Source organism: Daucus carota, chromosome 2 (assembly GCF_001625215.2).
Source record: "Daucus carota subsp. sativus chromosome 2, DH1 v3.0, whole genome shotgun sequence".
Lineage (NCBI taxonomy): Eukaryota > Viridiplantae > Streptophyta > Magnoliopsida > Apiales > Apiaceae > Daucus > Daucus carota.
The window spans coordinates 46,847,500-46,864,692 of record NC_030382.2 but is presented as its reverse complement, the minus strand read 5'-3'; the positions used below and the strand labels follow the sequence as shown (position 1 = coordinate 46,864,692).

The following is a 17,193-nucleotide window of genomic DNA, read 5'->3' as shown; positions in this document are numbered from 1 at the left end:
ATCTTCTCTCTCTGTATGTATTCTGTGTGTATGTGTGTATAGGTAAATGAAGTTTGCGGAAGAGATGAGAGTAGGTGAGATGTGATGAAATTGATGACTTGAAGAAATGGTGAAGATAGGTTATATATTGGGAGGATGAGAGATAAAGTTAGATAAAGTATGGCGTAATATTCAGATAAATTGTACAAGTTTGAATAAACAGCATTCTCCATTAAAAAATAGATTAATGATTGGGAATTTTTTAAAGGGTTGTTTGGAGGACAAGAATTATTAAACGAAGGTGGTAGGAAACTGAGGTGGAAGACTCAACAATTTGCACATTACCGTGTCACATTTTTGTTTTTTTATTATTCATGGCTTCGTTTTTATATTTATTTTCCAAAAAACTGGTATACGTGCTGTCTTAGACTTTGGATTGCTATTGAAGTTCGTTAAATTTATTTGGGAAGATTTCGATCCGCTTGAATTATCTATAAAAATTAAAAATAAAAAATATCTTTAAATTAAATAAGTCAAGTTTGAATAAGTATTTAATTTAATTAAAATCGATTTTGCAAATTATATTGTGATTCATTTTGGTGTGTAGATAGGCATAGGCAATTTGTCCCGATGGTAAATTGGTAATATGGTTTAGATATCTTGTTAGCAACTTAGCATGATGGATTATCTGGCATAAAACAATTTGGGGATGCACGTTTTTTCTTCTTTGTTAAATAACAATGAGCTAAGTGCTAACAGCTGCTTTCTCTTTTAATTCGTGCTAAATAAATTGTGATACTTTGGCCGTTTGGGGAGCGTTTCTTTTACCCGCTTTCTCCTTGTACTCAGAATTAATTTATTTATAACGTTTATATAATTAATCAAAAATTATTTTTTATTTATAATTCAGATTAATAAGTCGAAAATTCTACATATTTTAGTTTATATTATTTTGAAAATCAATTTTACAAAACTGTATATGCCCATTTAAAAAAAATTAATATTGTGAGATTAATCAAATTGGCACACCCTACTCTTACTCGTTCTGATGTCCCGAACCATTCTCAGTAAATCCAGAAATACCAAAAATAAATTTCAATAATAAATTGATTATTTTCGAATTTCCTACGTTTTTGACTGCATTGATTTGTTGCTCGAAGAAAATTACCGTAGGTGATACAGGCCTTCTCGAAACATTTGACCCCAAAACATAATTTATGTCGTTATGCACGTGAAAAATATTAAAGCATTAACTATTCTTCTAGTTACACGAATATTTAAATCGATTAAAATACTGTAACTCTACGGAGTGAAATAGAAATTGTTCAAAAACGTTTGCTCGTCGTTGATGCCACGATTAATTTGGACTAATAAACTCTGACGAAAGTGATGAAACCCATGACCCAATTAGTTTATGCAGAAGCCCTGACAGCTATCTGATTTTGTGATTAATCAACTGACAATTGCTAATTGAGATTAATAAATAATTACTACCACGTATAATCCTGTGATTTAGGAATCTACTGCTTGGTGTGCAACTCGGTGGGAGATGTATTAGGTAGGGCGAGTTAACGCGTTCAACTCGGACGCTTGAAGAATTTGACCGGTTGACGAGTCAATGTTTGCATAAGCTGACCGGATATTCTTGTGGCGAAGTTGTTAAAGTATTCAAGTTTGTGTACGAACCCATGCACATACTGTATAGGTTTGGAAAAAACACAAGTCACACGCATTTATTTTGATTTTTTGATTGTTTAAAAATACGGATATAAAGTTGTTATATTAAATTAGGAAAATATTGAAAATTATTAATTTCTAATATGTCAAGCATTTCGGGTGTTAGTTAAAACGATATAAAATACCAAGTATGTAAGTTGATTAAGTTGATTATATTTACCGTAATATATTGTGTTTTGATGAAATTAATAATCTTGAAATATAGAAAAAGAGGAAATTTACAGTGCTGTTTCTAGAAGGCGCATGTCTTATCATTTTATGTAACCTTTACTCCCGTAAACCGTAATCATGTAATGTCAGTATAATTGTTGCTTTGAGTGTAGTTTTAATTTGGAGAGGCATTCTATTTGTTGCTGATGTCCGAATCTCCGAATATCAATCATGGAATATATATATTGGTTTTCTTAAATTGAGCTCTTGTTTGAGGAATGGTATCCTCCTGCTTCTAGAAATGTTGAAGGGTTCTCAATGCTTGACTTATTTTGTGATACATGTTCTAGTCTAAAAACAGGAGTATGCGGCTATGCGCCGAGAAAACTGTGATTCCAGTTAGGCTATCGGCTGACTTATCTTATTTAAATGATTTAATGGAAACAAAATCTGGTGATATCTCTTGCTTAGAGATTCGTTATTTCGTTGTGCATTTTCTACTCATATGCATGGTCGTTTCAATATCCATTCCCAATAATACGTGAAAACATAGTGGGTCATGTTTCGCAGAGCCATTTTTGGGCTTAAAAGATGTAAAAGTCCACTTCTGCTTATTTCAGGTCTGTTCGGCTATTTTTGAGAAGTGTTCAATTGAACCAAAGGAAGCCCAGATAAAAAGCTTGCAAACCTAGCTTTTTTGGGGGCTCAACTTCTTGTAACAGAAAATGAACTCATAACTTTCTCTCGCGTTGCGCTGCCTTTTCCCTTCTTCTCTCCCGACTGTGTTTTCTTTCCCCCACCTCTCTTCTCTATTTTATTGTATATACTTTTATTAATATTTTTTTGTAGTAAAGTGTTTTTACATTTTGAATCTGTAAAACATGTCATGTATTTAATAATAAAAAGTCTTTTATTGTTATAATTTATTTTTAAATAAAATAATTTATATATTACAAAATTATACTAACTTATAAGTTAGGTTATCCAAACACTAAAAAACTTTTAAGTCACGATATCCAAACAACTTATAAGTTCAAACCAATTTCTCACTTTTAGTCCACTTCTCTACTTTAATCAATAAGTCACTTCTTTTAAGTTCAGCCAAACGGCCCCATAGTATTTCTGAAAAAAAAATTAGTTAACTAACGCACTTCGCATTTTATTTGTGATCTCGAGTTCAAGCAAAAAGAGAGAAAAGAACGGACAATCAATATACTTATATAAAGGAGAAGCGAGGGGCGTGTAGGTGGCGCCTCTCAGATAACTCCGTTCTATTTTTTCTAATTTTCTGGAATTTTTGGATGAAAAATATCAAAAAAAAAATTTTGTTTCAGATTAATTGATATGGTATATATCTTGGCATAAATTAATCTAATTCTGTTTCGAATTATTTATGGAATATAATAAATTGCAAGTATTAATCTGATTCTGTTTCAGATTACCTATGGAATATAATAAATTGCAAATATTAATCTGATTCTGTTTCAGATTATTTATGAAATATAGTAGTTTGCAAGTTTTTTAATCTGATTCTATTTCAGATTATTTAATTATGGAAAAGAGTAGCACACAAGTCTCTCTGCACCTATAAATACTCCTACAGGTTGTAGGATTTTGGATATCTAAACACAACCTACACACCCTCTCAATATCACAGTTAGGGGTGTGTCCATTCAGCTCGGTTTTCGGTTAACCGAAATAATTTCGATTTAGTTAATCCAAATTTATATTTCAGTTCGGTTTTCGGTAACCAAATTTTCATTTTCGATTATTCGCTTTTTTAATCGCAGTTAACTGAAAACCGAACGGTTAACCAAAGTTTTATTTACTTTATAAAAAAAATATCAGGTGCAGGTGTAGGTGACATTATCAAATGAAGATATCAGGAACAAAGGACTGGCTACTGGCTGAAGACTCTTTTTATTAACTTGGATTGTGAACTTAAATATCTTTAACCACCGTCTTAGACTGACTCATTGGAGACTTGCAGTTGTAATTTTTAAGTAACAAATTATCTTAATGCTTGATGTAATGATGTTTATTTCAAATTGTTTTCATAGTTTTCACTTTTCAGAGGTTTTTTAAAAATTTTGGTTAATAATTTCGATTTTCGGTATTAATCAAAATTTAAATTTCGGTTCGGTTACAAAATCGAAATTAATTCGATTCGGTATTCGGTAGAGTTTTTCATAGAATTTCAGTTTCGGTCAACCGAAATAAATTTCGGTTTCGGTTTCCATTAACCGAATGCACACCCCTAATCACAGTGATATATGTTTGTTGGTTATTCTTTTGTAATATTTGTTTTGGTCGTCGGACGTATTTGTTGTTGTTTGCAAGCTTATTGTCTGTTTTATTGGGCGATCGATGTATATGATTAGATGTCATCAATCAGTTCTGTTAAAGAGCCGTATGCTTTTTATATGCAGGGAATGGTGTATATGTCTAAGAAATAGTGCGTGGAAAAATTAATGACAATGTTAGTCAAGAACATGATTACTTTAAAAAAAAAACACCATTTGAATAGTTAATGATAATGTTAGTCAAGAACATGATTACTTTTCAAAAAAACAACAATTAAAATTAAGATTCGTCATAATTTAAATCGTTAATTACATGTAAAAATTTATTATCATTTTTTCACTCATGAATTATAGTCCAATTTTACAATTTAAATATTAATATTGGTATTGTATCGAGATGTTTATAATATAAAATTTATTTTATTCTGCAAATATTAATTTTGAATTATTAATATAATTTTTATAAATCGCCGCAAATTGATTTTATTTTATAAATATTAATTTTGAATCATTAATATAATTTTTATCGGTCGCCGCAACGCGCGGTTTTTCAACTAGTTTCTTATAAAAGGAAGAATAAAAAATTGACTATTTACTTCTCTCAAAAGTGAGAAAAAAAATTGTTGGACACATACAAAAGGACATTTCTCTCCAAAATTTTAAATTTACTTTTATTTCCTTGTCAAAATATTACTCAAAAATACGTCTGTTTTTTTATTTTCTATGACAGACAAAAATTCTGGAGCACAACATTAATGTTTAGTTTCTGCTCATCATTATAGAACTTCAATTTGACCCATTGTTCATTAAAAAAAATAATTAAAGATTCCGGATTCATTCCTAGGATAATTTAGGTGTCATGTTAAATATTTTAAATTAATTATAAAATGAGATGAGATTGTGATCTACACAAATATAATTAACTAAACTTGATCGTAAGTCATGTACAGGCGGATCTAAGATACAGAAGATTCAACAATCAATTTACTAAAGGCTAAAACTTCACCAGGTCTCACATTTTTCTCGCAATACAAACTTCCAAATTATATCATTCTAACAGATCAGAAGAGAAGGCCCATATTAACAAATCAGAAGAGAAGGCCCCTGTTAACTTCCTGGAACAGGATTGAACTACAATGTCCAGTTTGTAAGCAACAAATCTTTCAACTTCTGTGGTTCAAACTCCTTTTGTGTTGCCTGGCATTATATAAAACCATGCTGTCAGTATTAATAAGAGAATGTTGGCTATGTTTTTGCCTGACTATGCCTAGAACATAATATATTGTTTGGTTTTAACTGACCTCAATCTTGAAAATGTTCAGCACCCTCCCTTTGCAAGTAGTAACATTGGCATCAATAACTTGAAGGCCTAAAGAATGTACAGTCTTCATCAACCTTAAGAATCCATCTCTTTTCTGGCTGTGGACGACTTTAAGCCAGATATCTTTTTGGCTAATTTGATTTACTTCGATCTCCACCTGAAAAATACGTATTATTGCAGTCATAAATGTACTTCTTTAAAATCTTAAAACAGAATTTCTGATGAATATTCACATGAAAAGCGTCCCTGCTTGTGTAATCTACTAACCGGCATTTGCTGAATAGGTTGATTCTGATCAGCAACAGCAGAACCTTGGAGGGTTTCGTTAGCAAGTGAACGTTTATTATCTTCATATGACCCTTTTAGCTCTAAAATCTCTGAGGCCCCATTGTCCTTGCTACAGCCATCTTCTTCCATTTCCTTAAGCTCAGCTTGACAATTCCTTGCCGTATTTTCCAATTCCTTTATATAATCTATTGCATCTCCCAGAATAGCTGCTCTATCCATCTAAAACCATTGCACAAAAGTGAGTACTAGAGTGCATGAATGCGATAGTTTAAATAATTGTCACCAATTTAAGTGTTAGGACTTGGAACCTTGGAAATGTTGGGTACTAAAGCACGTAGAGTGAATAGTCCCTCTTTGATCCTGGTTCTTCGGTTTCTCTCTGTGATAAGATTCTTTGAATAGTATTGTTCCTTGCCTGTTTTCTGCTTACCCTTTACCTTATCTTTCTTATCAAACACGTGATTGGCCACCCTCGCGACTTCATCTTTTGGCATTTCCTCGTTGAGCTTTCGTTTCCAAGACTTTGTGGGGTTTCCTATTGACTTGATTGGTGACAAATTTGGGGACACATGACTAGAACCAGACTGCAGTAATAGGTATTCATTCGAAGGAGTCGAACCAGCTGATGATCCTTCAATTCCATATGGGCTGGCCTGGGATCCTGTAACGAGGCTCTGCAACCTAGACATAGAATTGAAATGGCACTGATCATTCAATTGTTCAACAACAAATGGATGCTTATGAAGTTTTTCCAGGAGGCTTTTATCGTTGTGGCTGTGTGCACTCATAATTTCTTGTTTCACCGATACATTATAGTAAGCTGTTATAAGCTCTATTAGTTTCTGATCACAGGGTACCTATTTGAAAAAAAAAACAAAACAAAAAAACTTGACCTTGTCAATGAAAACAACAAACGATATCATATTGTTTTGACTTCTGAAGAGCAAGATAAGCCATTAAAAGCTTACATTCTGCTTGCTAAAAAGCTCAATTAGACCTCCAGTAACAGGAATAAGAACTTGAGTTCCTACCGTTTCCTGCCCCAAAAAGAATGCATTTCAACTTACACGAGCTTTGTGAGTAAAAAAACCAGCACAGAGCCAAGCTTATGGCTATCAAACTATGGCAGTAAGTAAAGATGGAAAACTCTCAAGGAGCTTTATTAATGAACTTATAACGAATAATATATTCACATTTCATTACATCACAAATAGTAACATCATTCACTCCCCACAAAATAGCATCAATCTGAATTTTACGCAGAGCACTCTTAAAGAGACTACAACAGCAGACTCACATTGTTCAAGTCAGTGGTGCTCCCATAGCTAAGCCACCTCGGTTGGTTCGACATCGCTACTTCTCCATGTATCCTTCATGCATTCGAGCAAATAATGTTTCAGACTCATATAAAGCTTTACACTCATACACATATACACAAAGTAAGAAGAAATAGAGCAACATATACCCAGAATACAAAGGCAATGAAAATGGATACTGAGCAAGCTTCACACAAGCATCACTCCCTATTCGATGCTGAAAATTATAGTCTCTACATAAACCATCTCCACCACCTTCTTCTTTCACAATGCCATCACACTCATTAACACCATCACCACCCCCACAACAACAATTCACAAACTCAATAAACCTAATCAATCACACAAATCATCAAACACTTGCAATTCAATAAACCCATAAACCAACTTACAAAACTTCAACTTAAATAAAAAAGTAATGGGTATTTTTTTTACCTGGAAGGATCATCACCCAGCTTCCAGATCACACAATACTCCCATTCTTGAGTCTTAACAAGTGGCCTTAGCCACTCCACTGCTCTCTCCAAAGCCCCAACAATCATCTTAAAAAAAATATTCAGTAATGCAAGTAAATTTAAACAAGTGGGTAAAAAGATGAAAGAAAAGCAAGTAAGAAGAAAGGGTAAATAAATAACAGAAATGTGGAGTAGGGTATCGTGTAAAATCAGCAGAAAATCTTTGTCAGAGGAATCTGATGCGTTTATTGATATGCCGTGGAGGTACAGTTTTGACTGAGGACTACACATATAATACAAAATAGACTCATCCAATCTTGCAAATGATTGTTTGGAAAACTACATGTAACTGCAAACAATTACTGGTATATAGATGAACTCCATCCGTGCCTCTCATTTGTTTACATTGGGAGACGAGTGCTCGTCACGCATTCTAATGCTCTCGCAAAATATAGTTTGATAATTATTTTGAACTTTTTTTTCTTCTAAATAAAAATTTGATGTTTAAATTTTTATAAAAAAAGAAAAATTTTAAAAATAAATTATAAAACTATGTCTTATATGCGCCTTAAAATACGTGTCGAACAGTATGAAAAAATTGTAAAAAAATGAGAACGACAGTGAGAGTAATATTAATGCCTTCTCACATATGGAAAAATAGTGAATGGATTACTGGCCGCACAAAAATCACTAACCACTGCAGCCAGTAATCCATTCATTATTTTTCCAAATGTGAGAAGGCATTAATTCTAATTTTTTTACATATACAGTACTATCACCATATTCACCATTTAGACATATACATTATGATCTCCTTGCGTGGAATATGTTTGAACATCGTTTATGAGTATGTACTATTGGTGAACATTTGTTTGCTTTTACAGCTTAAAAGATTTTCCAAGTCGAGTAAAAGTAAAAAATTTATGTCATGGACTGAAATTATTGTACCTTGTGACCGTCCTAACAAGGGGTCCATAGGCACTTCAATTATTATTTTTTCAAACTTCAATTGCACTTTAGATTTACAAGCTACCGGCCAACATATTTCCATCAGCAATCCGTCCATAACCTCTATAATTATCTGCTAAAAGATTCATTAACACTAAAACATATACTACTAGTAAGAGATATTGCTAGTTAATATGTGCACTGAATATTCTTATCTAAAAAATACTACATAGTTGTAAGCTCTGCTGGTTCTATCTTCACTGACGTTTCTGCAGGTTCACTTTGCTCGCCCTTTGATGCCTTGCGGCGTGAGTGACAATACTCCTGAACGCGCCATAACGAGCGACGGTGATAATGGATATAACCCCAAGCACCACTTTCACCGTTGTAAAATTACCCCTTGACCGGTGGGTAGATGCAAGGGTTTGCAAGTAAGGATCAGTAATTTATCCTCTGTTATCCGTGATCATGAGTTCAATTCGGGTTCGTCTTAAAAAAATCTAAGAGCAAATATTCAATTGTGAGGTTATAAATCATACTATTCAAACAAGAGGGGTGGATAAAAGTAACGGTCGAATGGTTGGGACATTTTGATTTTAATGTGTTTCTTTGTAATAGACCCATTGTTTTAGAAATCTCTTTTTTATAGGAAAGTTATAAATTTGTAACTAAAATAAGTTTGCGAAATAATATTTTTGAATTGAGTGATTTGGGCTTTAACTTTGAAGGTTTTCTGTCTTTATTTTTGGTTTTTTCACAATATATATGATCTCGTCAATTATTAGAGATCGCAACTTTCCTGTCCAAAACAATATGCACCTTCTTCTCACAACGTTTAACTTTTTCTTCTTTTTACTTTTGATAAATTCTGAGATAGATTTTATAAATTACCCACTTCGACACGTTGGATGCACTTCCTGAAGATATCACAGGAAAAATATTTAAAAGCTGGGAGGAGCAACTATTCTCGGAAACAACTTACTATGAATTATAAATTTATAATCTAATTTGTTCAAAGAAGAATGAACTATAATCTAAAGAAAAATGAATTATAATCTAAAGTATGTTTACCTTGAACTATCTATCCTTAGTCGAAGTTTGGCTGGAGATCAGAAGGAAGAATCAATTCCAAGTCCCTGCTTGTGCGGTATTGCATGTTTTCAAACACGTTGTGAGCCTCGGCAAATATTTGAATTTTTTTTCAATTCCCCATCACACAATTACGTATATTTTACTATTTTATTCCTTTTTCTTTAGGGAAATCTACAAAAATACCTAACTTTTCTATTATTGTTTTCAAAAATACTACCTTTCAGAATTTTTTTTAAAAATACCTTTTCATAAAATTCTTTTTTCAAAATTACGATTTGCAACTTTTGCAACCTCATTTCCAACCTTCGGGGGTGCCAGCCTTTCAGTTGCAAATGAGGTTGCAAAAGTTGCAAATGAGGTTGCGACTTTTGCAACCTCATTTGCAACTGAAACCCAAGGTTGCAAATGAGGTTGCAAAAGTTGCAAAACCGTATTTTTGAAAAAAAAATATTTATGAAAAGGTATTTTTAAAAAACAATGAAAAGATTGTAGTATTTTTAAAAAAATAATTATACAGATGGGTATTTTTAAAATTATCCCTGTTCTTTATTAATTATCTTATGATTATAGTCCTATCAATAACTCCGCTGAAAATATACCAAATTTCACATCACACCCATCATTTAAGATAAAATGACAGAAATTTGATTGTTCGGTGCTATTCTCCTTATAATTTGAAGGAATTTTATTTACACATTTTATCTGCAAAAATATGTTGTGAGAAACCGCTATTTCATCGGAGACCATATATATTCTGCAACTAAAACATTATAAAATATATTATTTTGTAAAATATGTTCTACAAATATTTTGCATTCATTAAAATTGTTGGAGATCTATATTTAATAGGTAGATAATGTATGTTCTGCAAGTTGAACAAATATTCTGCAAACTAAACATATTTCATAGAACAAAACATTTTGTAATGTTCTACATGTAAAACTTATATGATATTCAAGATTTTAGATAAAATAATGATTTCGTAGAACATGATTTGTAAAATTATACGTTTTGCAATATTTTTATGAAGGTCCTGTTTGGAAATTAGAGGCTTGAGGCAAAATTAGAGGTTTGGGGTGGTTTATAGGTTTGACCACTAAAATCCGCTAATATAAATGTTTGGTAGTTAGCGGATTGAAATAGAGGTTTGGAACCAAAAAGCTAATTTTGAAAAAGCTACTTTGAGGAACTTTTTGAGTTAAAGGTTTTGGTTTGTGTCAAAAAAGCTAATCAATCAACTATTAACCAAACAGTTTTACGAGAAACATCTAATTCAATCTGTTAGTCAAAACATCTACTTCAATCCGCTAGTCAAAACATTTAATTCAATCCGCTAACAGTTAATTTCCAAACAGGGCCGAAATATTTTACTTGCAGAATATAAGTGGTATCCAGGTTTCCAAAAAAAATATGGTCTTCATTGAACTTAACTCTATAAGAACTTAACTCTATAATGAAAGATAGGATAACTTTAGTTGTACGACAAGAAAAATGGCTAAACATTTCATATTCCCAAACACTTGTCAAATGCTAATATATGTTTTTTAAATCAAAATATAACTTTTTAATGACAACTGATATCGGCGTCTTTAACAAATTACAAACCTCCATAATGGATTTGTTCGGAAGTAACAACTGTATCAAACACTTATTTTGGCTCGTTATTTTTAGCAAATCTCACTTCCTTTTTAGGTTGCCCATTGTGATTTCCTTTCGGTCTAGCGCTCGGCATTTTCTTATCAAATCCAAACTCAATATCCCCATCACCTCTGGCTCCGCCCTTTGGAAACGCTTTAGGCACCCTGAAATCTTCATGAGCAGCCACTTTGGAACTCGAAAGCCTCTTGTCAAATCCAAATTCCAAGTCCCCGTGAGAACCATTATTTTTCTTAGCATCCTTCTCTTTCGAATGCGACGCAGCTTTGCCTTGCTTGTCCTTGGAACGATCGCGGCGCTTGTTGCATAACCTTCCCAAACAACAAGCAATGGCCGATACAAAGACTATAACCGCCAGCACCGCGAACACCGTCCCGAATGATCCATTCGAGTGGTGTGTAGCTGCAGGGGTCGGTGTGGTTGGAGTTGGATAAACTGCAGGGTACACTTCAAACGGCTGCGACATTTTTTCGACACAAAATTAAAATTTTCCTACAGGTTTAATAAATGTTGTACAAGGAGCTATTCGTTGAGTAAAGGCTAGAGCAAGAACAAGTGCTTGGAGTGATTAATAGAAGAGGCAAGAATATATTATATGCTTGTTGAGGGAATGGCTTGAGCACAACATGGCTTTCTAATGAGACATATTTGAATTCAAAAAAGAACAATTTTTCTTTAATAAAGATGCTGCATCTGTTCTTTACCGCAAGAGCTTGGATTTTATGCTGCATTGTATGAAGAGAAAGTAATGATTTAGCGCACTTTATACATCAGGCTCGAGACATTGAAATAACCTTGTTGATCATCCGACAGCCACTTTATCTTTTCTGTACATTTCTTACATGTTTGTTTTTTCTTTATAAATATTCTTTTTTAATAAATAATATATGTGTGGCCTCCCCTGGCCTAACATCACAGAAATAAATAGTATTCGGGAAAATCTATTTTCAGAATATTGTTTGGGCCTAATTTGATTTTATATTAATTTGTTTAAATACAGCTAAAAATATCAAAAACAAGGTGGATTCACATGAGTTTGGGTGACAAAATCAATACCTCATTCAAGACACCTGGACGACCACTTGCATGAACGGTAATTAACTCGATTAATCATTGTTTTATAGTTAATTATTGTTAAAAGACAGTTACAATGATATGCTAAACATAAAGCAAGCATTATTGCCATGAAAAACAGGGCTAAAGCCGAAAGTGTAAGTGCAATACTGCGATGGGTATTGGTAATGAAAGTAGTCCTTTGACTGATTTTTTGAAATAGGAAAAATAGATTACCATACACCGCAAGATTCGTTTCTCACAAGTCACAATTCTCTCAGGACGCGGATTGTTTTCATCATGTATAGAAATATCACAATTGTACTGTACTTTATATATGAACACGTATCGACATTAATGACATCTTATTATTTTACAAGTCACAAGTGGAGTAAAATTTTACTCTATTAGAGCATCACTAACAAGCTCCTTACTACACTCCTAAGTCATATTTTTGAAGAAGATTGTGTTCAAATTTCACTCCAACAATCTCCTAAGCCTTCCTCAAATTGTTAGGAGCTTCAAAATCCTCCTCATACTTAAGATTCTCTCTCCTCTCCTCATTTCATTCTTTATTAATATATGTCAAACTTGTCCAACTTTTACTACTATTACATTTCTTTATTCAAATATTACAAGTCCATTTAATAATATACAATAGTTTAGGAGACATGGATAAAGAGATTGTTGGAGAAGAATCATATGAAAGTATCCTAAATAGTTAGGATTCAATAGTTTATATTTTTTTTGAGAAGGATGTTAAGAGATTGTTGGAGTTGCTCTTATATGATAGTAATACCATAAGAGGTACTTAACGAACTGCGCTAGTTAAATCAAATATAATAAAAAAAGAAAAACTAAAAGATGATGTTGATGTTAATGCCGAGGAGGATGTTGAAGAAAAAGAAAACTCAGAGGGAAGGATGGGTTTGTGATGGAGATATATGCTTCAAAGCTTGAAGCTAAGAATTGGCCCAGATTTATACTTTGGTTTCTCAGAACAAGTCCAATATGTTACATAAACTTCCTCCTAAACTCATTCATATTTAGGTAATGCACTAAAAAAAAGCACTACAACACTCTTCTGGTGGTTACTTAAATCACTAGCACAACCTCAAATCATCTGGCCATTACCTATTTATAAGTAACCCCTGGCCATTACCTATTTAATATTTATGAATAAAATAATCATTTAACTCCTTCTTTTTTTGTCTTTTCTCTCCATATCCCCTTCTCTCTCTCAAATTTATTATTAAAATAATTTTAGGAGAACAAATATAGGGATTGCTATTAGAGTTTGACACTAAAAGATTACCTAAATCACTAAGACTCACTAGGATTCATTATTTTATATTATTAATAAGTAATGAGATAGGTAACATATTGGACTTGCTATTATATATTTGATTATAAGGAATGTTATGACTCATAAGACTTACAGAATGTGCATATGTCACTGATGAACATATTTTGTTGTTTTTGGTTGAAATTCCATGTTTTTGCTCAATCAAATTAGATAGAATTCATGTTCTGAGTTCTGACCAAAATTCTTCCTTAAAGCAGGAAAATAGCAACCCTGCCTGTAACTGCTCTGGAAGCAAAATCAAAATGCAGACTATAAATATGTGCAAGTACCTTCATTCTTGGGAAAATGTTATTTCCAGAGCCATTTTTTAATTTCCAGAGCTGAAAAGGAATGAAAAGATGAAATTACCCCTCGTTGGTGTTTTTTCTTTTGCTGTTAGTGTGTATGCACGGGGGCAGTTTCATCTTTTCATACTTTGTTTGCTCTGGAAATTAAAAAAAATCAGCTCTAGAAATAGTATTTCCCTCATTCTTGTGGTGTCTAAAATGACATATAGATTATGACAAATAACACAGAAGACTGAGTATTCCAATGTACAAGTTTTGTCACAACTGCTATTGGCTAGCCGTTTGAAAGAATGCATTAATATCTCCGCTCTGTATATATTTTCAATTCAGTCTGGTAAAGTTTTTTCAAGAAGCATTTGAGCTTGCTGTACAAATCACAAATGGCAGAAGAAGCTGTTAGTGGTGTTGATAAGCTGCTAGAAGCTTCTAATTCGTACCATATCCATTCTCTTCTTTCTTCTCCAGACCGAGATTACCTGGTTTGCAATTCTGGTGAACAGGTAACATCATATACACTGGCAGAACCTGAATTTTTCTTTAGCAGCGCCTGGAGGCTGGATCACATAATTGTTCTCTTTAATGTTAATAAAAATGTCAATAATTTTTCCTTGTCACAAAAAAATCAATAATTTTTGAAATCTCTCCGGGGCCAATGAAAAACTTTTACAATATTATGTGAAGTTGATGTGCGGAAAAACCTAGGTAGCTCCCCCAAGTTATCTCCTGATCATGTGCAATGTACACTCTGTATCTCTTATTAACACTGCTGCTGCTTTCTAGACTCTCTAGGATTGTTTATGACTGATTAGCTTATCATGACAATAAGTTGAGCTGATAAAATATCTTTCTGTTTAAATCAGTAGGGACTCTTTAAGTTCTATAGAAATTATAAGTTCGTGTTTTGTCGAATTTTGATTAATGGAATATTGTACAATTGCCAGTTGGCTATCATGCACCACTAAAGAAAATTCTTTTCTAATGTTATAATTTCAGGTTAAAATTGATATGCTGCAAGGAAAGACAGTTGGTTTATACTTCTCAGCCTCATGGTGTGGTCCGTGTCATCGTTTCACCCGGAAATTAGTTGATGTGTTCAATGATGTCTCTGCCAAGGCCGGGTTTGAAGTTGCATTCATTTCAGCCGATAGAGATGTTGAATCTTTCAACAAGTTTTTCTCCAATATGCCTTGGGTTGCTATACCGTTCTCTGATTCTGACAAGCGTAATGAGCTGAGAGACTTGTTCAGAGTAAGGGGGCTTCCACATCTTGTTTTGCTGGATGAGTATGGAAAAGTTTTGACTAGCGACGGAGTTCAGATCATTGTGGACCATGGATTAGAGGGGTATCCTTTTACACTGCAACATGTTAAAGAACTCAAAGAGCAGGATGAATTAGCAAGGAGGGACCAGTCCCTGACATCTGTCTTGGAGTCCCAGTTTCGCAACTTTGTAATTACAAATGATGGGATGGAAGTGAGTTACATCCCAGAAGTTCTCACTGATTACAATCTTCAATGATTTTTTTTCTTTTTAGTTAAACTAATTTTTAACATTGTACATCGAACAACTTGAGGTGCCTGTCACAGAGCTTGAAGGGAAAACGATAGGATTGTACTTTACAATGTCAGCATTCAGCGGATCTGCTGTATTCACTGAAAAGCTTGTCAAAATTTATAAAGAACTGAAGGAGAAAGGAGAGAGCTTCGAAATTGTGACTATTCCCCAAGATACGGATGAAGAATCATTCAGAAAAGGTATGGAAGGGGCACCTTGGTTTTCATTGCCTTTCAAGGACATCAAGTGTGAGAAGCTGAGCAGATACTTCATGATTTCGGCATTCCCCACTTTAGTCATCTTAGGGCCAGATGGAAAGACTCTTCATACAAATGTGGCTGATACAGTCACAGAACATGGCAGCTTGGCTTACCCGTTTACTCCCAAGAAATTTTCTGAGCTGGAGGAGATAGAGAAAACCAAGAGAGAAAATCAAACATTGGAGTCGATTTTGGTATCAGAAGAGAAGGATTTTGTGATTGCAAAAGATGGTATCCAGGTTTGTTCATAAAATTAGTTGGTTTATCCTGTGCATTGTTTTATGAGGCCTGTTTAGATACCTATTAGTTGCTCAGGTTCTTACAGGCCAGGGACGAGCAAATGGGAAGAAAACACTAACATCTTGTCAATTTTGATATTTTGAAGGTACCTGTCTCTGATCTTGTTGGAAAAGATGTCCTCTTATATTTCTCTGCTCACTGGTGTCCTCCATGTCGTGTTTTCACCCCAAAGCTCATCGAAATCTACCAAAATATCAAGTCAAAGAATGTTGGTTTTGAACTAGTTTTCATTTCCTTTGATCATGACCAAACCTCCTTCGACGACTACTTCTCTACTATGCCATGGCTGGCACTTCCATTTGGCGATCCAAGGAAGGCATCATTAACTAGTCTGTTCAAGATGCGAAGCATTCCCAAGTTAGTAGCCATAGGGGTAAGCGGCAAGACTGTCACAACAGACGCACAGGACCTTGTTATGCTTCATGGCTCTGACACTTATCCTTTCACAGAGCAGCACATAAAGGAAATTGAAGCCGAGCATGAGGAGATGGCCAAGGGGTGGCCACAGAAGGTCAAGAATGCACTTGATGAGAAGCATGAGCTAGACCTCACTCGCTATCGGATTTATGTGTGTCAGAAGTGTGGCAAGGATGGAAAGGTGTGGGCATTCAGGTGTGAAGAATGCAACTTTGATCTCCATCCCCAATGCGCCCTGGAAGAAGAAGCCAATGAAAAGAATGACAACTGAGAGAGCTCGTAGGGGTTGTGATGGAGGTGCTTGTTAGATACCTTGACAATCTTGGTGGTGATGAAATAATTACTTCCCAAAAATTACACTGCAGAGCCTGAGCTGAGTTCCTTAAAGACTGTGGAAGGGGAGTAACCTAACGTATCCAGATCTATTTGTCCCTGTCACGGGCTTTTTCCAAACAACTTGGCAATCAAATTACTGACTTTAATGGACCGTTTATGTGTACGGACAATGTCGAATATTATTATTAATTATTATTATAAGTGAAAATAATCAAATATTATCCTATAATTTTGAGAATCAATCATTATTATTAATATGAGTGAAATCAATTAAATTATATTTAAAATTTTGAAAATAGTGTTTGGGAACAATTTTTGGGCACATAATATTTTATACTCATGTAATTTAGGACTTCTCTGATTTTATTTTATAAT

At 33.8% G+C, this 17,193-nt stretch overlaps 3 protein-coding genes across 3 annotated transcripts; 1 reads left to right on the top strand and 2 right to left on the bottom strand.

Annotated features, from left to right (window-relative positions):
- Positions 1-5,075: 5,075 nt before the first annotated feature.
- LOC108206705 (transcription factor bHLH90) lies at positions 5,076-7,877 on the bottom strand. The gene is made up of 8 exons (XM_017377091.2): positions 7,530-7,877; positions 7,244-7,426; positions 7,076-7,148; positions 6,747-6,815; positions 6,087-6,635; positions 5,758-5,997; positions 5,471-5,647; positions 5,076-5,366 (listed from the first exon to the last, which is right to left on the bottom strand). Exons 1-8 carry the CDS (start codon positions 7,838-7,840, stop codon positions 5,301-5,303), a joined length of 1,668 nt encoding a protein of 555 aa, XP_017232580.1. The 5' UTR covers positions 7,841-7,877; the 3' UTR covers positions 5,076-5,300.
- A 3,360-nt stretch (positions 7,878-11,237) lies between these two features.
- Positions 11,238-11,711, bottom strand: LOC108208159 (uncharacterized). The gene has a single exon (XM_017378656.2). It carries the CDS (start codon positions 11,709-11,711, stop codon positions 11,238-11,240), a length of 474 nt encoding a protein of 157 aa, XP_017234145.1.
- A 2,410-nt stretch (positions 11,712-14,121) lies between these two features.
- Positions 14,122-16,981, top strand: LOC108208968 (probable nucleoredoxin 1). The gene is made up of 4 exons (XM_017379619.2): positions 14,122-14,451; positions 14,945-15,424; positions 15,525-16,004; positions 16,151-16,981. The coding sequence occupies exons 1-4, from the start codon at positions 14,332-14,334 to the stop codon at positions 16,751-16,753; spliced, it is 1,683 nt and encodes a 560-aa protein (XP_017235108.1). The 5' UTR covers positions 14,122-14,331; the 3' UTR covers positions 16,754-16,981.
- Positions 16,982-17,193: the final 212 nt, after the last annotated feature.

Bases quoted from the DNA above. Each gene is read 5' to 3' on its own strand.
- LOC108206705 (XM_017377091.2), bottom strand. From the start codon at position 7,840: ATGTGTAGTCCTCAGTCAAAACTGTACCTCCACGGCATATCAATAAAC. The intron at 7,149-7,243 runs GTATATGTTGCT...GAATGCATGAAG, and splicing joins TCATTGCCTTTGTATTCTGG to GATACATGGAGAAGTAGCGA. The intron at 6,816-7,075 runs GTGAGTCTGCTG...TTTTTGGGGCAG, and splicing joins GCACCACTGACTTGAACAAT to GAAACGGTAGGAACTCAAGT.
- LOC108208159 (XM_017378656.2), bottom strand. From the start codon at position 11,711: ATGTCGCAGCCGTTTGAAGTGTACCCTGCAGTTTATCCAACTCCAACC.
- LOC108208968 (XM_017379619.2), top strand. From the start codon at position 14,332: ATGGCAGAAGAAGCTGTTAGTGGTGTTGATAAGCTGCTAGAAGCTTCT. The intron at 14,452-14,944 runs GTAACATCATAT...TTATAATTTCAG, and splicing joins TTTGCAATTCTGGTGAACAG to GTTAAAATTGATATGCTGCA. The intron at 15,425-15,524 runs GTGAGTTACATC...GAACAACTTGAG, and splicing joins TTACAAATGATGGGATGGAA to GTGCCTGTCACAGAGCTTGA.